Below are 19424 nucleotides of genomic sequence, written 5' to 3' on the forward strand. Positions count from 1 at the left end.
GTACTTCAGCCTAGATTATGGTGTGGTTGTCATTGTTTGCTAAATGATTGATTTTTTTAATTTTCAAATCTACTGACGTGCTCTATATTTTGTATATTATTTTCTGTCAGAGGCTTGTCTTCACCTGGAATCTTGTACAGTGGTATCACTGGTTACGTACTTAATTCGTTCTGGAGGTCCGTTCTTAACCTGAAACTGTTCTTAACCTGAAGCACCACTTTAGCTAATGGGGCCTCCCACTGCTCCCGCGCTGCTGCTGCATGATTTCTGTTCTCATCCTGAAGCAAAGTTCTTAACCCGAGGTACTATTTCTGGGTTAGCGGAGTCTGTAACCTGAAGTGTATGTAACCTGAAGCGTATGTAACCCGATGTACCACTGTGTTGTTGTTTAGTCATTTAGTCGTGTCCGACTCTTCGTAACCCCATGGACCAGAGCACACCAGGCACTCCTGTCTTCCACTGCCTCCCGCAGTTTGGTCAGATTCATGTTTGTGGCTTCAAGAACACTATCCAACCATCTCGTCCTCTGTCGTCCCCTTCTCCTTGTGCCCTCCATCTTTCCCAACATCAGGGTCTTTTCCAGGGAGTCTTCTCTTCTCATGAGGTGGCCAAAGTATTGGAGTCTCAGCTTCAGGATCTGTCCTTCCAGTGACCACTCAGGGCTGATTTCCTTAAGAATGGATGCGTTTGATCTTCTTGCAGTCCATGGGACTCTCAAGAGTCTCCTCCAGCACCATAATTCAAAAGCATCAATTCTTCGGCGATCAGCCTTCTTTATGGTCCAGCTCTCACTTCCATACATCACTACTGGGAAAACCATGGCTTTAACTATACGGACCTTTGTTGGCAAGGTGATGTCTCTGCTTTTTAATATGCTGTCTAGGTTTGCCATCGCCTTTCTCCCAAGGAGCAGGCGTCTTTTAATTTTGTGACTTCTGTCACCATCTGCAGTGATCATGGAGCCCAAGAAAGTAAAATCTCTCACTGCCTCCATTTCTTCCCCTTCTATTTGCCAGGAGGTGATGGGCCCAGTGGCCATGATCTTCATTTTTTTGATGTTGAGCTTCAGACCATATTTTGCACTCTCCTCTTTCACCCTCATTAAAAAGGTTCTTTAATTCCTCTTCACTTTCTGCCATCAAGGTTGTATCATCTGCATATCTGAGGTTGTTGATATTTCTTCTGGTGATCTTAATTCCGGTTTGGGATTCATCCAGCCCAGCCTTTCGCATGATGAATTCTGCATATAAGTTAAATAAGCAAGGAGACAATATACAGCCTTGCCGTACTCCTTTCCCAATTTTGAACCAATCAGTTGTTCCATATCCAGTTCTAACTGTAGCTTCTTGTCCCACATAGAGATTTCTCACTGTATGTATCTGCAAAATAACATTGTTCAGGGGCATTGTGGGAAATTCAAAGGGTGGCTAGACAAAGCCACCTACCACTGCTTAGATTAGAGTGCTGCCATTGCAATCACATAAGACCAGCCAGGCCCCACAGACAGGTGAGCTTAACATAGGTGCCTTATGCTGACTGAATCAGACCATTGTGTCCATCTAGCACAATATTGTCCATACTGGCTGGCAGCAGCTCCTCCGGGTTTCAAGGCTGGGGTCTCTCCAAGTGCTATCTGGAGATGATGGGGATTGAACCTGACACCTTCTGTATCCAAGTCAGGTGCTTTACCCCTGAGCTAAGGCAGAGGTAGCCACCAGTGGCTCTCCAAAAAATATACGAAGCCCCAGATGTAGCCTTTACTCATACGGGAGTTGCTCCACCCCCTTGATCTTTACGGTTGTGATTTTCTGAACTGTTTCTCAACAATATGCTTTTCAAGGTATTCTCCCCATCCCAGCCCGCCAACCTGATGCCTTTCTGATGTTTTGAACTACAGTTCCCATCAGCCAGTGGGGTGGAGTTATTAACTTTCAGAATTTGTTAAGGGGAAAGTAGCTGTGCGGACAGTAATATAACACTTGGGTGTAAAGCTCCCGGCGTTTATGAATGGTTTTGCAATGGAATATTTAACCAGAGAATGAAATAAATTTCCTTTATAGAAGCAAAGGGGGTGGGGTGGATGGGGGGGGGAATTACTTCATTAATAAAATCGGACTGGCATTATTGCTCCTAAACCCTCAATCTGAGCAAAGTATCAGGCAGCCTCATTATACTGGTAGTGTCATTTTGAAAATCTCTTCGAATGTGGATTTCTGCCAGTGTTTAAAGACCGAAATTAAATTTATTCAGCCAGCCTGCCAGAGCAAGGTCAGTTTTTTTCTCTTCCTGTGTGTGTGTGTTTTTAAAATACTATTCGGATGTAAATGTCACATCCATTTTGGAGGCCACTCATAATCTGGGCCATATACATTATGTAAGGTTTCCATGACAACAGTTTCTCTGAGGGGAAACCTAGCTGTCTGCAGTTTCCACAGAAACTGCTCCCTGCTGAGACAGGTGCCTCGGAGGGAAGGGAAGGGAAGAGGAATGAGAAGGATCACGTGACCTCTGCAGCATACAGGCGCTGTAGCAGATGCAACGGTGCGCTTCCTCCCTCCTCCTCCTCCCTCACCTCTCTCCCTTGCAAGGATCTTGGGTGGGGAGCTATCCCGCCCCCTGCATCCTGTAAATGCACATCTCTTGATCACAAGACCGTGGGCCTATATGGAGGTGGTCCTGATTTGGAAATGCCACTCACCCCGCGGACACTGAATCCGGGCACTTCAGCCTTTCAGGTCCAGCCTTTGCAGAGTCACTTTGCATGGGAACATTTCACTGGTAAATGAAAACTCTTTTTCTTTTTACTTCCTTTTCCTTAAAGAGCTGGAAAACAGAGGAAGGGGGTGGAGGGAAGCCCGTTCTCCGGATTATTCTTTTGCTCAGCGATCCTAGTTCCTTTTAAATGAATGGGCTAAGAAATACGAGGCGCATTTGTGTGTGTTTTTTGGCCCTGGTGAATCCAGGGAGTTAATGTGTCTTAAAATAACAGGGTGTGAAATAACGATTCCAAGAGATATGACTATGATAACCCTTTCATTAAAAAAAAGCATAGCACCGTTTTATAGCTATAGTTAAGGAGGAGGCGGGGAGGGTTATACGGTGGCATTCATGGAAGTCTTAGTGCTGGCATAACTGCGGATTAACATGCAGCCTGTTTCATCTTCTGCTGTCACCTCTTTTCCTCTTTATGGGGAAAACAGCCTGACATGGTTATTAAATCTGGCAGCTGGGTTGTGCACGCAGAGCATGTAAGAGAATGAGCGGCTTTCAGAGAGCAGCCTCTGTTTTTCGCTGCTCCTGGGCTTGAGAGACGGTTCAAAAGGCTCTTTCTCTTCTTTGTAATTACTAATCGGTGGATCACTGCACAAGTATTCGCAAACAATTGCAAATGTAAGTATTCTTGGCTTGGCTTGTTTGCTGCTTTCAGGTTGCCAATTAAGGGTAGGGGTTTCGGGGGGTTTTTTTTGGTTTTGGTTTTACTGCAGTGTTCTAGTTGAAAGAGCAACAAGATGAAAGCCAAAGACCAAATCGGGCAGGAATGTTTCTTTGTAGGAATGAAGTGACTTTACATTGAATGGTTAAAGGAGGTGGGGAGAGAAAGATTGGTGGCTAGGGAAGTACTGTTTTGCAGTGACTGCAGGTTTACTGTGAGAGGTAAAATCAGAATCTCAAGCATTTATTTTTTACCATGCTTGCTTTAAAGTGTTACATCTAGAGAGATGGAAGGAACTACTTATTCCTCGAAACAAAGGTTTGTTTTTTGTTAATCTGGCATCCCTGGTTAATTTTTTAGAAATAAACCCAAACCTGTAGCTGAGAAATTTTGCAGGTATCTGTTTGGAATAGCTGGAGCAGGGTGTGTTAAACCTGCTAGAAAGGAAAACAGCAATACCAGCAAAATGCTGAGAAACACCTTTCTTCTTTTTTTAAAAAAATAGCCTTTTGTAATGTAGAAAATGATCTTTTATTGCCTTTGAAGCATAAAATACTGAAAAATTTTAAGCTTCAGAGTTTTTTCAATGCTGAAGGTTTAGATTTTTTTCCTGACAAACATTCTTTTCCCATTCTTTAAAATATGCATTTCATATCTAATCAAGTTATTTCACTTTTTCCTTTTAATATATAAGACTGCAGAAATGTGGACTTTTGGAGTACAACGTGCCAACTCTCATTCTGTTATAAATAAAACTTGCATAAGAAAAAAAAGGTGCAACTGGTATTATGCATACTCAAATCAGATAATTGCATGAGAAATGCCTGCCGTTTCCAGTCTGTCTGAGTTGTCATGTCTCGTTTGTTTATTTCCAGGATGTGTTATTTACTAGAGATTCAGTCATGGTATCCCATTTCTATCTATGTAGCAATTTTATTACTGCAATTCTTTCACATGCTTGTTATAGGAGGGAAGCGTGAAGAGACTAAAAGGCTGCTTATGTCTCAATTTGGGTGTTCCTTTAAGTGGCTTGGAAGCTTGGGAAATGGTTTGCATGCTACCTTCCCATCTCCTTTTTCCAAGTTGTAACAATCATAGTTTTATGTAACCTCAGAAAAAGACAATTACTGTATAGGCAACTGTGGTCACTGTTAACTTCCAAACCATGGTTTGCAAACACACTTAAAACCATGGGTTGGACTGCTTAGCACTAACTATAGTTTACTCAATCCTAATGTCTTGGCAACCTGGTTTATTACAAGTCCAGAAATGGAGAAGAGAAACTGCATGGAAAAGGAGGGGATGGATTCAATGTTCTGTATCACTGAAATTGAGCCTGTTCTGCTGTTCCCTGTTTTACTGCAGTGAAATTGGAATGCTGTGCATTTGTTTCTGTGTAACCTGGAAAGCTGTGTACTGTATAAAAATATAGCTTGGCATCCCAACAAGCTAAATGCAGTTTGGAAATGCTCTGCTTTCTCATTTTTCCTGAAATAGCCACACCCTGTTTCACTATCTGCGAAAATGATTTTATTTGGTGACAACTGACGGGTTTCAGCTTCCCACAGGGTGCTTTGTTAACAAACCAACTGCTGAGACAAGTGGTTTCAAGGGCAATGTCCATTGCAAATAAAATAAAATAAAATGGAATATGATGCCATTGGGCACCATGTGTGCATGGTGAAGGAAGGAGATTTCCCAGCTGGGAAAGGTGCCTGGTGGAAAATGTCTAATCCAGGATCAGGCTGGATTAAAGTCTCGCATTTAGAAATATAACGGCATTTTTTAAATCAAAAGGATTATCATTAGGCTATAATGAATTTGACTTTAATGTTGTTGCATGGGGTGGTTTTGAAAAATGGCTAAAAGTTGAGACATTTAAGATTCCAAATATGTGATGGCTTGTGCTGCCTTTTCAACTATGCTTCATATTGTATCTAACATCTAGTCTGCATGGAAACAATGTTCTCTCTTAAGAAAATCTGGTCCATAATTCGCGTAGCTCACTGACTTCCTTTGGTTACTTAATTGTGCAAAAATGGCACTTTGTGCATGCCCAGATGCAATCTGTTGTTAGTTCACTAGTTCCATTTAAGCAAATTTCAGGCTCAGAGTCCTGGCTGCAAATTGACCCTAATAGGGTCCTTGCCTGCTCACTTGCTCTTTGTAGTCTGGGGAGCCCCACCCACATCTCACCTTTGCCCAGCTATGATCAGCCATCATGGGGGGGGGGGCAGGAGAGCTGTTCTCTTGCTGCTAATCAGCCATCTTTTGAACACCAGAAAGGTGGGTGTGGGTGGGAAGATTGTGTGTGTGTGTGTGTGTGTGTGTGTGTGTGAGAGAGAGAGAGAGAGAGAGAGAGAGAGAGAGAGAGAGAGAGAGAGGTGTGATGGCAGCATAGTATTGGTGATATCCACAAGTCTGTGGCATCCAAACACCCATTCACTGCTGGATATGGTCCTCGGGTTCAAAAAGGTTGCCCAGCCCTGGCAAAAGCTTAGTAAAAAGTGCTACAAAATCTGGTCTGAGATTCTATTTTATTTATTTTTTGCTGAATGCATGAAAAGAGATGTCCTGTTTTTAAAATGCTTCTCTGAGACAGGGCTTTGCTTTTTGTCTCATATGTTGAGCTGTTTGATTCAGACGTCAGAGGTCCAAATGCTATCAGTTAAGCTCAGGGTTGGCCAAAAACATGAGGGTGGGTGGAGAGGAAGCAGGCCCCCCTCCAGTCAAGGTGTGCAACAGTGTCCAAGGGAACACAGTGTTGGGAACACAGGAAGTGATCATCTACTGAGTTGGACGTTTGGTACAGCTACGCCACTATTGTCATCACTGACTGGCAGTGATTCTCCAGGGGTTCAAGTGTGAGTCTTTTCCATCTCTACCTGGAGACATCAGAGATTGAACTGGGGACATTTTGCACGGGACAAAGCCCTCTCTGTGACCTGCTGCTACCAGTCAGTCTTGAGAATACTGTGCTAGTTGAACCAATGTTCGTCCTATGTTTACCTGAGACAGCAAATCCCACAAGCAGCTCCCTGTCCCACCCTGGCAGTCAGTACAGTAATAAATTCAATAATAATTTGTTGCACTTTCATGATACCCAAAATCTGATTGTTTGCTGCACTTTCACTATACTCCTTGGTATGTTCCATTATGACCATGCAGTGGTAACTCGGATTAAGTACTTAATTCATTCTGGAGGTCAGTTCTTAACCTGAAACTGTTCTTAACCTGAAGCACCACTTTAGCTAATGGGGCCTCCCGCTGCTGCCGTGCCGCCGGAGCACGATTTCTGTTCTCATCCTGAAGCAAAGTTCTTAACCCGAGGTGCTATTTCTGGGTTAGCAGAGTATGTAAACCAAGGTACCACTGTAGATTCATAGAATTGTTGAATTGGAAGGGACCATGAGGGTCATCTAGTCCAGCCCCCTGCAATTCAGGAATATTTCACCCACTCGAACTCATGACCCAAAGATGCTCTACTGACTGAGCTATGTTCTGGTTGTTGTTTTTTAATATCACAGTAGTGGTGGTCTGTTGACCAATGCGAAAGGGTTCCTCTGCAATTGAACCAGCTTGAAACAAACAAACACACACACACCCCCAAACAGTTATATTTCACAGAAGATTATACTGAGAAGTAGGAATGAAAAATGCTATGTCAGAATGAATTGTGAAAACTGGAAAGCCCTAGGTGGCCATGGATTTCAGACAATTCTTTAGCCTACAGATAAAATTTAAATTAGTAATCAGTTACTGTCCAGGCACTAGGTAATTAGTAAGCAAAAGCTAACCAGTGATGCTTAAAACTGGTTAAGGACTTAAATGAAACAATGCCCAATATGGATTCACATGGACAGATTCCTTCTATAACATATTCTTGAACTGCAAACAAATTTCTGCTTTTGGGTACAGAAAATGGTTTCTTGTAAAGCTGAATTTGCGTCTTATACTTTCCAGCTCATCCTATTTCCTTGCTGAGATGGGCAATGCCATTTAGTAAATAACCGCTGTTGCAGTTTGAAGATAGATTTTAAAAAATATGCTTTAAAGTCTATTAATAAAAGTCAAGATGATCAAAAGGCCATTTTAAAGCAGCAGGGTAAGGCATGTAACATAGCTTCCTTGTGTAAGGCCAGCTGTGAACACCACTACATGGGCTTTATCATCCATGAAACACAGTACTTAGGAATCAATAAGTATTGATGAGAAAAGAAGCAATTATTTACAGTGTAATTACAGAGATGCTGGTGGTAGTTCAGTTTAGTGCTGACCTTGACATTTTGGGCATGGAGGAAAATAAATAATTGCCTCTAATTCAGGGGCGGCCAACTCCCAAGAGACTGCAATCTACTCACAGAGTTAAAATCTGGCAGTGATCTATCCCTGTTTTTGGGTTCAGATCAAAGTTGCTGAGCTTTTTTTAGGAAGGAGGTAAAATGTTGAGCTTTTTTTTTTTTACGGGAGCCACAGTTGTTCAGCTTCTTTGGGAGGGGAGCCAATGATCTACCAGTGATCTACCGCAGTCGTCCAGTGATCTGCCGGTAGATCACGATCTACCTGTTGGACATGCCTGCTCTAATTCATCACGTCAACTGTGTTCTCCCTGAAAATATGAACAGAAAGAAATTGCATTGAGGCAATGTTTCAAATAAAATTAAACATTTCCCCCCTCTTTTGACCAAGTACAGCTTTTCTTGTGGTGTTTTACCTAAGTACGGTATCTTTTGTTCACTCGGTATATTGTGCAAATTGTACTGCCATTCAAGTCTGCTATTGGGGTTGATGATGGCTGCGTTCAAACAGCACTTTATTCCTTTTTCACAGTTTCTTTACGTGATAATTTCCACGTTTAACATGCTCTTTCACATAACGCAAACGCCACTTCTGGCAGAATCTATCTGAATGTTAGCACTAATTTCTGTGTTATTTGCTTGCGGAAAATTGCAAGAGTTTTGCATTGTAATTTTACCCAACAAAATTTTGGGTATATGTGGAATACCGTATTTTTCGCTCTATAAGACACAACAGACCATAAGATGCACCTAGTTTTTGGAGAAGGAAAACAAGAAAAAAATATTCTAAATCCCAGAAGCCAGAACAGCAAGAGGGATCATTGCACAGCGAAAGCAGTGATCCCTCTTGCTGTTCCGGCTTCTGGGGTAGCTGCGCAGCCTGCATTCGCTCCATAAGACGCACGCACATTTCCCCTTACTTTTTAGGAGGGAAAAAGTGAGTCTTATAGAGCAAAAAATATGGTACATGTCTTTCCTGCCATTTTAAAATTTAGCGCAATGTGGTGGCATGTCGATCAAAAGCCACAGTTCCATAATACAACAGATAATGCAGTGTAAAAGGAACATAGAACCGTTTGCATTATAATCGAGAAGAAAAATACAATAAACCCCATGTCTAAATACACCCTAGGCGAGCACCCTTGAGGCAAACAGGAATGCACAGGGGTTTTTTTGTTTTACCCTTTGTTTACTTCATAACACCCCCCCCCAAAGGGCCTAAACCTGTTTTCAAAAACTCTCACACTGTTTAAGCCTCTGGAGTAGGGACTAGAAGAAAAATCATAGCTCAGTAGTAGGGTATCTATTGTGCATGGCGGTAGGTCCCATGTTGACTCTCCAGGTAGGGCTTGGAGAAAACCCCAGGGAGCTGCTGTCGGTCAGTGCAGACAGTACTGGGCTAGATGGACCAATGGCTTGAGTTAGCATAAGGCAGCTTCCTATGTTCCTAACAGGGATGGGGACCTTTAGGCCCTCCAGATGGTTTGGACCTCAGTCCCCATCACCGTTGACCATTCAACATACTGGTACTCCAAAATGTATTGAGGACCCCTGGTTGGAGAAGGCTGAGGTTAGTCCTCCCTCTCCCACAGCCCCAATTCCAATTGGCTGCATTATGAGAAGAATTGATGTGGGGTGAGCCAGCCAAACATAGTTTGGTGATCTGCTCAACTGAGTTAGAGTTTTCTAACACTCTGCACCTGGGGAAATTGGCCTGGCAAGTTAGGTTCTAATGTGGATCTTCATTCTTCCTCCCAGGTTTCATTTCTAGAGAAGCTTCCGCTACCTGATCTGCTATGCTGATGATGGGAGAGAGCATATCTCGAAAAGGAGGCCATGGCTCAGTTCTTACATAGCAACAAGCCATGTTTAATAGCTCTTTGGGTTTGAATAACATGCTACTGCGCACTGTCTGATCATTCCTGCTTTGCTCCCTTCTCCCCTCAACCCCGGCCCAGCACAAACCTTGAAGACTTGGTTTGTTTGTTTTTTTGTCTGAATCTGAAATTGTGGTTTTTTTCCTTCTGAAGTTCAGCAAGTCATGATTTGTTCTTGGCTTGGCCAGCAGATATCCATTCTGTTTGCTTCAAAAAACCTCTGTAATTCAGCTGTGCAAGCCATCAAACTAGATTTTTATGTGGGACATTCCTACTTAGATCATCCTGGTTCTCCTAAAGCCATGGAGAGGGGCCTGATTTGGATAGGAAGGGAGAGTTTAACCCTTTGCAACTTCTAAAGTTTGAGTCTCTTTCCCTATGTGCTTTCCTGCCCACAGCTAATATCAGCTGTTTATGGATGATGATGGAGGAGGAGGAGGAGGAGGAGGAGGAAGAGGAGGAGGAGGAGGAGAGGCCTTCTCTCTTCTCTCTTACCCACCACCAGCTGCTTTAGGAGAAGGAAATGACATGGGAAGATCCAATCATGGTGTAGTGGTTAAGGTGTTGAACTAGGACCTCCTGGGAGACACCAGGGTTCAAATCCCCACTCAACCATGAAGCTCATTGGGTCACCATATTTCAGGCTGACCTACCTCACAGTATTTTTGTGAGGATAATATGGAGAGGGAGGGAGAGCTATGTACACTATCTTTATCTCTTCGAAAGAAAGGTGGGATGTAAAATGGGAAAAACCCCAAGCATAATTTTTCAAACAGCCCTTAGTTATTTCAGTTTATTTGCGTGTTCAAGGTAGCATTTGAAGCTTGTTTTCCCTTTTTGTTACCGTGTGTGAAAACCGTATATGCAAACACATTCTGGTGTTGGCTTGCCTGCTTCCACCAAACAAACACTGCAGTAATAAAATCTCAGCTGAGGAGAAATTGATAAAGAGCACAAACGGCACGTGGATGGTACCAGAAACTCCAGATGACATTTTGCAAAATGTTTGCTGAAAGGTTTTATTGTTGTGGTTAACAATTGCTGGTCCTTAGACACGCCAAGCAATGATACACAGTGGAGTCTCTCTTTTCCCACACTTGGTGTATCCAGTCTTTTCCATGGACACCGTTTGTTTTCAATCAATTTAGCAATTATAATCAAGCAGAACACCCACCAGTAGACAGAATGAAATGCAGAATAATAGCTCTGCTTCTGTGTTGGGCATAACAGCCTTTCTGTAGGGAGCGGAGACATAAAATCTGACAAAAGTTTGAGTCTTGGAGATAAGATGTAGCACATTTGCAGTATAGTATACAGGGAAACTCGAATTGCTTATGTAGTTAAACCTGTTGAATTAGAAGCCTGCCTGGAGCATCAGGCTCCTATCAGCACTGGGGATTTATGGGAATTGGGTTGAGTGATGAAAGGACATCTGATGTACACAAACCATACAGCCCGGCTACAGAGCAGCTACTGAAATGTTTGAGTGCCACCAACTGATTGCACCAAATCACTTTCAGAAACTCTGGTTTTTACCTTGCTAGCTCAGAGATGTAGAACCTTAGACCCAGGGACCAAATGTGGCCCTCCAGACTTCTCTGTCAGGTCCCCAAAACACTCACCAGGCCAAACACCCTTTAATGGGTCCACACCCCATTTTTGCATGACTGGAATGCAACCTTGAAATCTGATAGTTTCTCCTGGTTGTCTGGATGAAGGATAGAAAGGGGCAGATGTAGAAACTCACCTGCTGTACAAAGGTAGATTTTATGTTTGTTGGTCCACCACCTTTTGCCTCTGCCCGCCCACCTACCACTGATATGTATTTTCCACAGAAAATATCCCACTTCATATCTTTATTGGCAACAGTGAATAGATGCATGTTACAAATCCAGTATTAGGCAAGCTTGACAGTTCCAAAGTTTTTATCTTTATTAACTACAAGTAAAATAAGCATGCAAGATAAGATCGCTCTCTAGGGCATCAAAAAAACCTCTATTTTTTCTAATGCAAATTACTCTCTGCAAATTACTCCAATTTGCACTGGAGAATTTCCCAGAAAACCCACATTACTGACGCAATTTTATAATAATGGCAAATATTTGCCAAATGCAAATATCTGTGCACCTCTTCTTTCCCAGTTAAGCTCTGAATATATACTGGTAGCTGCTGCTTAAACAGCTCACTGCTTTAATAATAAACACTTCAAAGGAACATGTTTCTAAATTAAACATATGAAAGATCTCTTTCCTTCTCCCCGAATAATTGGTGGTGTTTGGCTGACCATTGATAATAGTTTTGATTTATAATTTGATAAGTTTCAAGATTATGAGAAGTATGAGAAAGTTAACCTAGGAAAAGGAAAGGCTTCTTATAAATTTTAGTATTGATATTCTGGATGAAGAAATGGATCTTGTTTGTCAGTTCCCCAGAGCTTGTATTACTAGTGATCTCTGTTAATAACTTGACAGCACCAGGGCTGGAAGGAAAACCCCTTTAACATTCAGAACAAGATCTTTCATTGGATTTTGACCCAATTATTTGTTAGATCTGAAGGCCACCTTTTCCAAACTATGAAAATACAATACTGCTATATGGAACAATTTCCATATAGCAGTATTGTATTTTCATAGTTCTTCATCAGTCCAGGATTTCTGTGGTGCTACATCAGAGGTCGGCAGCCCAAGGCCCATGGGCCAGTTCCGGCCCATGAGCTTCCTGGAACCGGCCCACGGCCATTCCGTGGATTGGCGTGGGGATTCCTTGCTTTTTTTTCTCGCCGCAGGGACCGACTTCCGGGTTGGAAAAGGGCCGGAAATAGCATGTGCGCACGGGCGCTCCTCGGTCCCAGAAGTGTGTCGGAAATAGTGTGTGCACATGAGTACGGACGCTCCTGGTGGAAGAGCGCCGAAAATAGCTTGAGTGCATGCACGGGCACACACAGGTGCACACGGTCTGGCCCACTGAGAGGTCTGCCGGGCAGTGGACCGGCCTGGCCTCAAAAAACGTTGTTGACCCCTGTGCTACATGGTAGTTTAAGAATGATTGTTGCATTTCCTGCATAGTGACACTGAACTTTCTTGGAAGTAGGTACCATTATGTTCAATGTAACTTACCTACATGAGTAAGTGTGCAGTCTAAAGTAGTGTTTCCCAACTGGGGACCATATGGCCTCCCCCGCCCCCCCCCCCAGCACAGCCATAGATATTCCCACGCCCATGTTTCTGCCATTGAATAATACAGTGGTACCTAGGGTTAAGAACTTAATTTGTTCTGGAGGTCTGTTCTTAACCTGAAACTGCTCTTAACCTGAAGTACCACTTTAGCTAATGGGGCCTCCCACTGCTGCCACACCGCTGGAGCACAATTTCTGTTCTCATCCTGAAGCAAAGTTCTTAACCTGAGGTACTATTTCTGGGTTAGCGGAGTCTGTAACCTGAACCGTCTGTAACCCGGGGTACCACTGTACTTTCATTTAGACTAATGCCACCATCTTTTTAATACCTTATAAGTCAAAGGCAATACTGTAGTTTACTAGTTTGCATTGCAGTAAAGCTTCAGGTTAAACCATGGTATGCAGTATTAATGTAGTAGCAGACCTGATGCTAGCGACTGGGCAACTGACCAAGTATCCACTCAATCCTGGCAAGGGGTCCAGATTCCTGTAATCCTCCTCCTGCTGCTGCTGCTGTTCTGTAGCAGACTAGTATTGAAGATGCATAGTTCTGTATGAACAGAAAGACTAGAGGACAGGATGTGGAGAATCTGGAAATTAAAGAATGCTCATTTTGATGATCTAAAAACGTGATTGGACAAAATATTTCAGCGTAAAGCAACTGTTATATTCTTAGCAGTTTTGTCACAAAGAAATATGACTCTCTTCATGGTAAGCATAAACAGTGTCTACAACAAAAGATTGGCTCTTAATAGCCCTTGAAGTTACATGCATGGACAACCCTATGGATTGTCGTGGCTTTTATAATCAAATGTATGCTGTGTCCTTTGTAAATGGTATAGAAATTAGTATTAGCATTATTTAAAATGCTCTGCAAAAATACAGGAACCACATGCCAAGGAAAACAGTAGCTGCTGAAGTTTCCGCTTGCCTTGTGGTGTTGGGATCCCTGCCAAAATTCAAGATGGCATACTTGCTTCCTTAAGGCATTCTGACCAGGAAAATATTATTAGGATCATGTCCATTAAAATAATATGCATCACTTCAGTGTTCAAATTGCTTCACATGCATACTACAACAGTCCTGAGAGGCTGGTTGGGAATATGGCTTAAGGCCACCTTGTGAATTTGTGATATGACATGAAATCTGAACCTGCAGCCCCCTAGATCACAGTTCATTCTTATCCACTTCACTGAAAGCAGCTGTGTAGAAGGCTCCTATACAGATTTCAAGGCTAGTTCTCTCCTTGTTCCTTGCTCTCCGCTCTCACCATGTATTGAAGACACTTATTTTCACAAGGACCTCAGCCTGGTATAGAATCACAGATGCGAGTGGTGCTGTGGTCTAAACCACTGAGCCTCTTGGGCTTGCCGATCAGAAGGTTGGTGGTTTGAATCCCTACGACAGAGTGAGCTCCCATTGCTCTGTCTCAGCTCCTGCCAACTTAGCAGTTCAAAAGCACACCAGTGTGAGTAGATAAATAGGTACCACTGTGGTGGGAAGGTAAACAGCGTTTCTGTGTGCTCTGGTTTCCATCACGGTGTTCTGTTGCACCAGAAGCAGTTTAGTCATGCTGTCCACATGACTTGGAAAGCTGGCTGTGGATAAACACCAGCTCCCTCGGCCTGAAAGCGAGATGAGCGCTGCAACCTCATAGTTGCCTTTGACTGGACTTAACCATCCAGGGGTCCTTTACCTTTACCTTTTTATAGAATCACAGAACTGTAGAGTCAGAAGGGGCCACATCTAGTCCAGCCCCCTGCAGTGCAGGAATCAGTCACCCAAAGTGGAGCTCAGACCCACAACCCTGAGATTAAGGGTCCATTTTCACCCCCCCCTTTTTATTCTCACAACAGCCCTTTGAGGTAGGCTAGGCTGGCGTGCCTGGCGTGCTCTGGTCCATGGGGTCACAAAGAGCCGGACACGACTAAACGACTAAACAACAACAACAACAACAACAACAACAACAACAACAGACTGAGAAATAATGACAAGCAGAAAGGTTATGACTTTTGTAGGGAAATGAACCCAAAATTGTCTTCGTGGTCCTATATATTGCTTTTAGTGCGAGATAAATGTATCCAAAATTTTGCTCCACACATGTGTGTGTGTGTTTATTTAACATAAAAGCAGCACCAAACTAAACAATATGTGTGGCTTGTGAGCTTTCGGCACACGTGCTTTTTCCTGGAGTGCCTTATTGATACATATTTTCCCCTGGTCTAAGCATTCCTCCCCCTCTGCCCTGTTCAGCTGTGAGCACTCCCAGCACAGTTAGTTTTTCCTTGTCAGCTTTTCTCACTGCCCCACTCTCCTCTTTAAGAATGAAACACAATATCTTAACCAAACAGATACCGAAGAGGCTCATCATTGGCTGGCACTGTCCCCTGATAGCACGGGTCCCGCCTCTTTGGTTGTGCTGACAAGCTGTTTATGTTTTTGCAAGGCCACCCTTTAACTCAGCCTCCTGGTGGTTATAATGGGACCAATTGTCTGAATGCTGCAGGGAGCAGGCTTCTCTCTTCGAAAGAGGCTGCATTTCAGTGCCTGGAAGGACATAATGGAACGCCTGTAAGTAAGCTCCTAACTGTCCCACCTTTTAGAGGGGAAAAAATATATATCCTAGGTTTACAGAAAATCCTTATTTAGTACAGTTCTTGTGTTTATGATTCAAAAAAGTATTGTGTGTGTGTGTGTGTATTTGGGAAGGAAGGTTGAATCTTTTGAAGGAACAGCAGCTACTTTGTATTCAGCGACATGCTTCTGAGGACTCCTCTATTCATACCTTGAATGAGAGTGAGATCATCCTGGGGAGGAACAGAAACAGATGGAACAACTTGTGGGATAAGGTTAACCAGACAAACTTGTTGAAGAAGATCTTTTAAGACTTTTTTAAAGAAGCATGACTATGACTTGATTCTCCTCTAAGTGCCTCTTATTAAAACATATATTAAGCTGCAGAAATTCATCCGAAAGTAGAGAAGATGTGAGGTGGGGGGTGGGATATTGAACACCCTTCTTTGAAAACAATGTTTTTAGAAAGAGGCGTGCTGTAGTGTAGAACACAATGCTTCAGAAAAGTTCTGGGCAAGTGCTGATGTATTTCTAGGAATAAATAGGTTGTGCTCTGCGGTGTCTGAATAACTGGTCTGCCTAATCAGCTGAAGCGTTTTCAGGCTCACAGAATGGAAGAATGAATTAAACACCCCAGCCTCCATGGACAAGTTACGGAACAAATTTCAGCCTCTAGGTAAAATGGTAAAATTAATCAAAAACTTTAAATAAGCTATTGTATAGGCATGAAGTACTTCTAAAGAGGATCCTCAAAACCCAATGCTGGAATGGTAAACTTCACTATATTACCACCAGCATCAGTTGTTGTGGGAGCTGATTTTAGCACAGCGTCCCTCAGTTCCTGAATCATAAAGACCCCGTTTTCTAAATAGAGAAGATAAAGAGATAGCAGGTAAACTACATCTCCTAGGCTGCAAGGGATGTAATTAACTTTTATAACTTCAACAACTGATATCTTGCCTTGCCTTTCGTTTAATTGCAAGATTCCTCCCAACAGTCTCTTCTAATAAGGAGTAAATTTCCTGAGGGAGTTTGCTTTGGTTAAAAGAACTACCCACACTTCGTAAAACGATCAGACATGCAAAATATCAGGTGAAGCCACCAAGAAAACAGACTCTTCTTGTTCTGGCAGTTCCCTGTGCTTTTAACAGCTGCTTTACAGGCTAACATTTAATAGCTGCAGCTTTCCAGGTGATGAGTGAAACATCACCTGTTGAATTTCCATCAGCCACTGAAGGTGTTAGAATAAAAGTAGTCTTGCTAGGAAAAGAAATGGAAGAGCTCTCCAGAGAAATCTTCTTAAGCATCCTTGCGTTTCAATTTCATAATATTTTATGTAGTATCTAATATGTCAGATGCTGCTTAGAAAGAGAAAGTCCTTATTGAAAACACACTACAGTGGTACCTCGGGTTACATACGCTTCAGGTTACATAAGCTTCAGGTTACAGATTCCGCTAACCCAGAAATAGTACCTTGGGTTAAGAACTTTGCTTCAGGATGAGAACAGAAATTGTGCTCCAGCGGTGCGGCAGCAGCGGGAGGCCCCATTAGCTAAAGTGGTGCTTCAGGTTAAGAACAGTTTCAGGTTAAGAACAGACCTCCGGAACGAATTAAGTTCTTAACCCGAGTTACCAGTATAATAACTTTTGCTTATGTTTTGAGATATATCCCAAAAGAAGGCTCTGGGTGTAATTTACTTGCATATGGTAATATTAGTCCAATATTTGTTGGAATAGCTGTTGGAATATTTAATATGTTACAATATTTTTCCTCCCAAAAACATATTGCCATAAGATACATATATTTCCCAGGTTGCTTTCTCTCTGGAGCAGGAATGGGCATTCTGCAGCCCTCCAGATGTTACTGGACTCAATTCTCATTATGCTTGACCACTGATGGGAGCTGGGGTCCAACAACAGCTGTAGAGCCACATGTTTCTAACCCTAATCTAGTCCTGCTATCTTTGCCAGTTGAACTGGAGCTTTCTCTGTCTCTGCCATCTGTAACTGCGGCAGCTACTACATCATGTAGTTAAACATTTATACTGACAAGAATGGAGACAGGCCTAGGGAAAGAAAATCTGATAAGGATCATTTCAAAATTCATTGGCAGCAATCCTATTTGTTAGCACACCAGCAAATAAACCTGTACACTTTTCTGTTCTTAAATAAATGAACATCTTTTTTTAGTATCTTTTAGCCTGTAATGTCAACATTGTTAATAGAAAGTGGCTATCACCATTTAGTGGGACGCGGGTGGCGCTGTGGGTTAAACCACAGAGCCTAGGACTTGCCGATCAGAAGGTCGGCAGTTCGAATCCCCGCGACGGGGTGAGCTCCCGTTGCTCGGTCCCTGCTCCTGCCAACCTAGCAGTTCAAAAGCACGTCAAAGTGCAAGTAGATAAATAGGTACTGCCCCGGCGGGAAGGTAAGCGGTGTTTCCGTGCATTGCTCTCGTTTGCCAGAAATGGCTTAGTCCTGCTGGCCGCATGACCCGGAAGCTGTACGCCGGCTCCCTCGGCCAATAAAGCGAGATGAGTGCCGCAACCCCAGAGTCGGCCACGACTGGACCTAATGGTCAGGGGTCTATTTACCTTTACTATCACAATTTAGTACATGTGGGAAATGCAAAAATGGGTCTACATATCACCTGGGAAATTTGCCTAAAGCACACCTCTCTCTCTCTGCTAATCTGATAGAAGGTCCTAAAGCAGGGGTGGGCAATGTGATGCCTTCTAGATGTTTTGGACAACAGTTCCCACCTTTGCTGACTTTTGGCCACAGGGGCAGAGGCTGACAGGTGTTGGGGTCCAAAGTATCTGAAGGGCACCTAGGCACCCCTGTCCTGAAGCTTTGGAGGAAAATGTCAACTTTTCCATCTCCTGCGATTCTGTGTCACCTCTGCAGCACAGGCACCAAAGTGTTGTCTACTTTTCTGGGTTCCCAGTGTCAGTGTAAGGGTGGAAAGTATTTTCCTTAGTCAAAAGGAGTACCCTTTTAAAGATGTTCTCTGCAGTGTCTGTCAGGAGTAAGTCAGCCAAGTGTATTTGCCCCTTGATGCTGCTTTCACTGTTATCTCGATTACAGTCCTTTTGGCCTGTAGAGACATGTGTGGTTTTAACTATGGAAAGGCGGCATACTAATAAAATGATGGTGATGATGACTTGGAAGGGAAATCCTTCCCACATTAGCAACCGAAGCTGCTGCATCATGCCCAGATGGAGGTCAGAAAAGCAAGCCCATTTCCTTTATATCCTTTTATTGAAGTCATGGCTGCTTTCAGCAAGCTTTTGTTGTACATACAGTGGTGCCCCGCAAGACGAATGCCTCGCAAGACGAAAAATGCACAAGATGAAAGAGTTTTCCGTTTTTTGAGTCGTTCCACAAGACGAATTTCCCTATGGGCTTGCTTCGCAAGACGAAACGTGTTCTTGCGAGTTCTTGCGAGTTTGTTTCCTTTTTCTTAAAGCCGCTAATAGCCGTGCTTCGCAAGGCGAAAAAACCGCAAGACGAAGAGACTCGCGGAACGGATTAATTTCGTCTTGCGAGGCACCACTGTACTGTAATCAGAAACTGCTAGTGGCTCATATAACCAAATTTACACACACACACACACACACACACACACACTTCATTCCTTAGAATAGGATGCACTAAGAGTGATCCTCTGATCCAACCCAACATCTGTAGTTTGACATCTTTCAGGTATCCAAACAGAACTCTGGACGGTCTTATCAATGTGAATGATTTATAACCCGACTTCTAAGTTATCGCTACCCTGTCAAGGATGAGTTGGCAGCCCAGGGAGGAATGCCTTTATCCTTACCCTTCCTTCCTCTTTATCGTCTCCTGTCCTTTTCTCTGCTCCTTGGTGATATTTAGGATTGGCAAGAGAGATTTTCTTTCACTAGAATAATCTGCAGTTGTGTGAGCTATATTTAGAATAGTGTTCAAGGCATAAAAGAGTATAGCTTATAATTTTTAAAAACTTGATTATGTCTGGGCACATAGTTAAGAACGTGCCTACCCAGTCTTCGTTGACTATCAACCGATGATGTGTGATAAGA

General features: G+C 43.0%; 1 protein-coding gene across 3 annotated transcripts in view; it reads left to right on the forward strand.

Annotated features, from left to right (window-relative positions):
* The first annotated feature begins 2489 nt into the window (after nt 1-2489).
* The window catches only part of TRIM2 (tripartite motif containing 2), a 52542-nt gene continuing 35607 nt past the window's right edge, over nt 2490-19424 (forward strand). The window contains exon 1 of one of the 3 annotated variants that reach the window (XM_083519990.1): nt 2490-2778. Coding sequence is in view for 1 of the 3 variants with exons in the window: in XM_083519988.1 (XP_083376114.1) it covers nt 15217-15354 (138 nt within the window). In the remaining 2 variants the exon portion in view is untranslated. Of the gene's footprint in view, nt 2779-3100; nt 3391-15044; nt 15355-19424 lie in introns of those variants that run through there. The other 2 variants (XM_083519992.1, XM_083519988.1) reach the window with 2 other exon arrangements.

The sequence above is a fragment of the Podarcis liolepis genome, assembly GCF_965112155.1.
Source record: "Podarcis liolepis genome assembly, chromosome: 9".
In the NCBI taxonomy this organism is placed as follows: domain Eukaryota; kingdom Metazoa; phylum Chordata; class Lepidosauria; order Squamata; family Lacertidae; genus Podarcis; species Podarcis liolepis.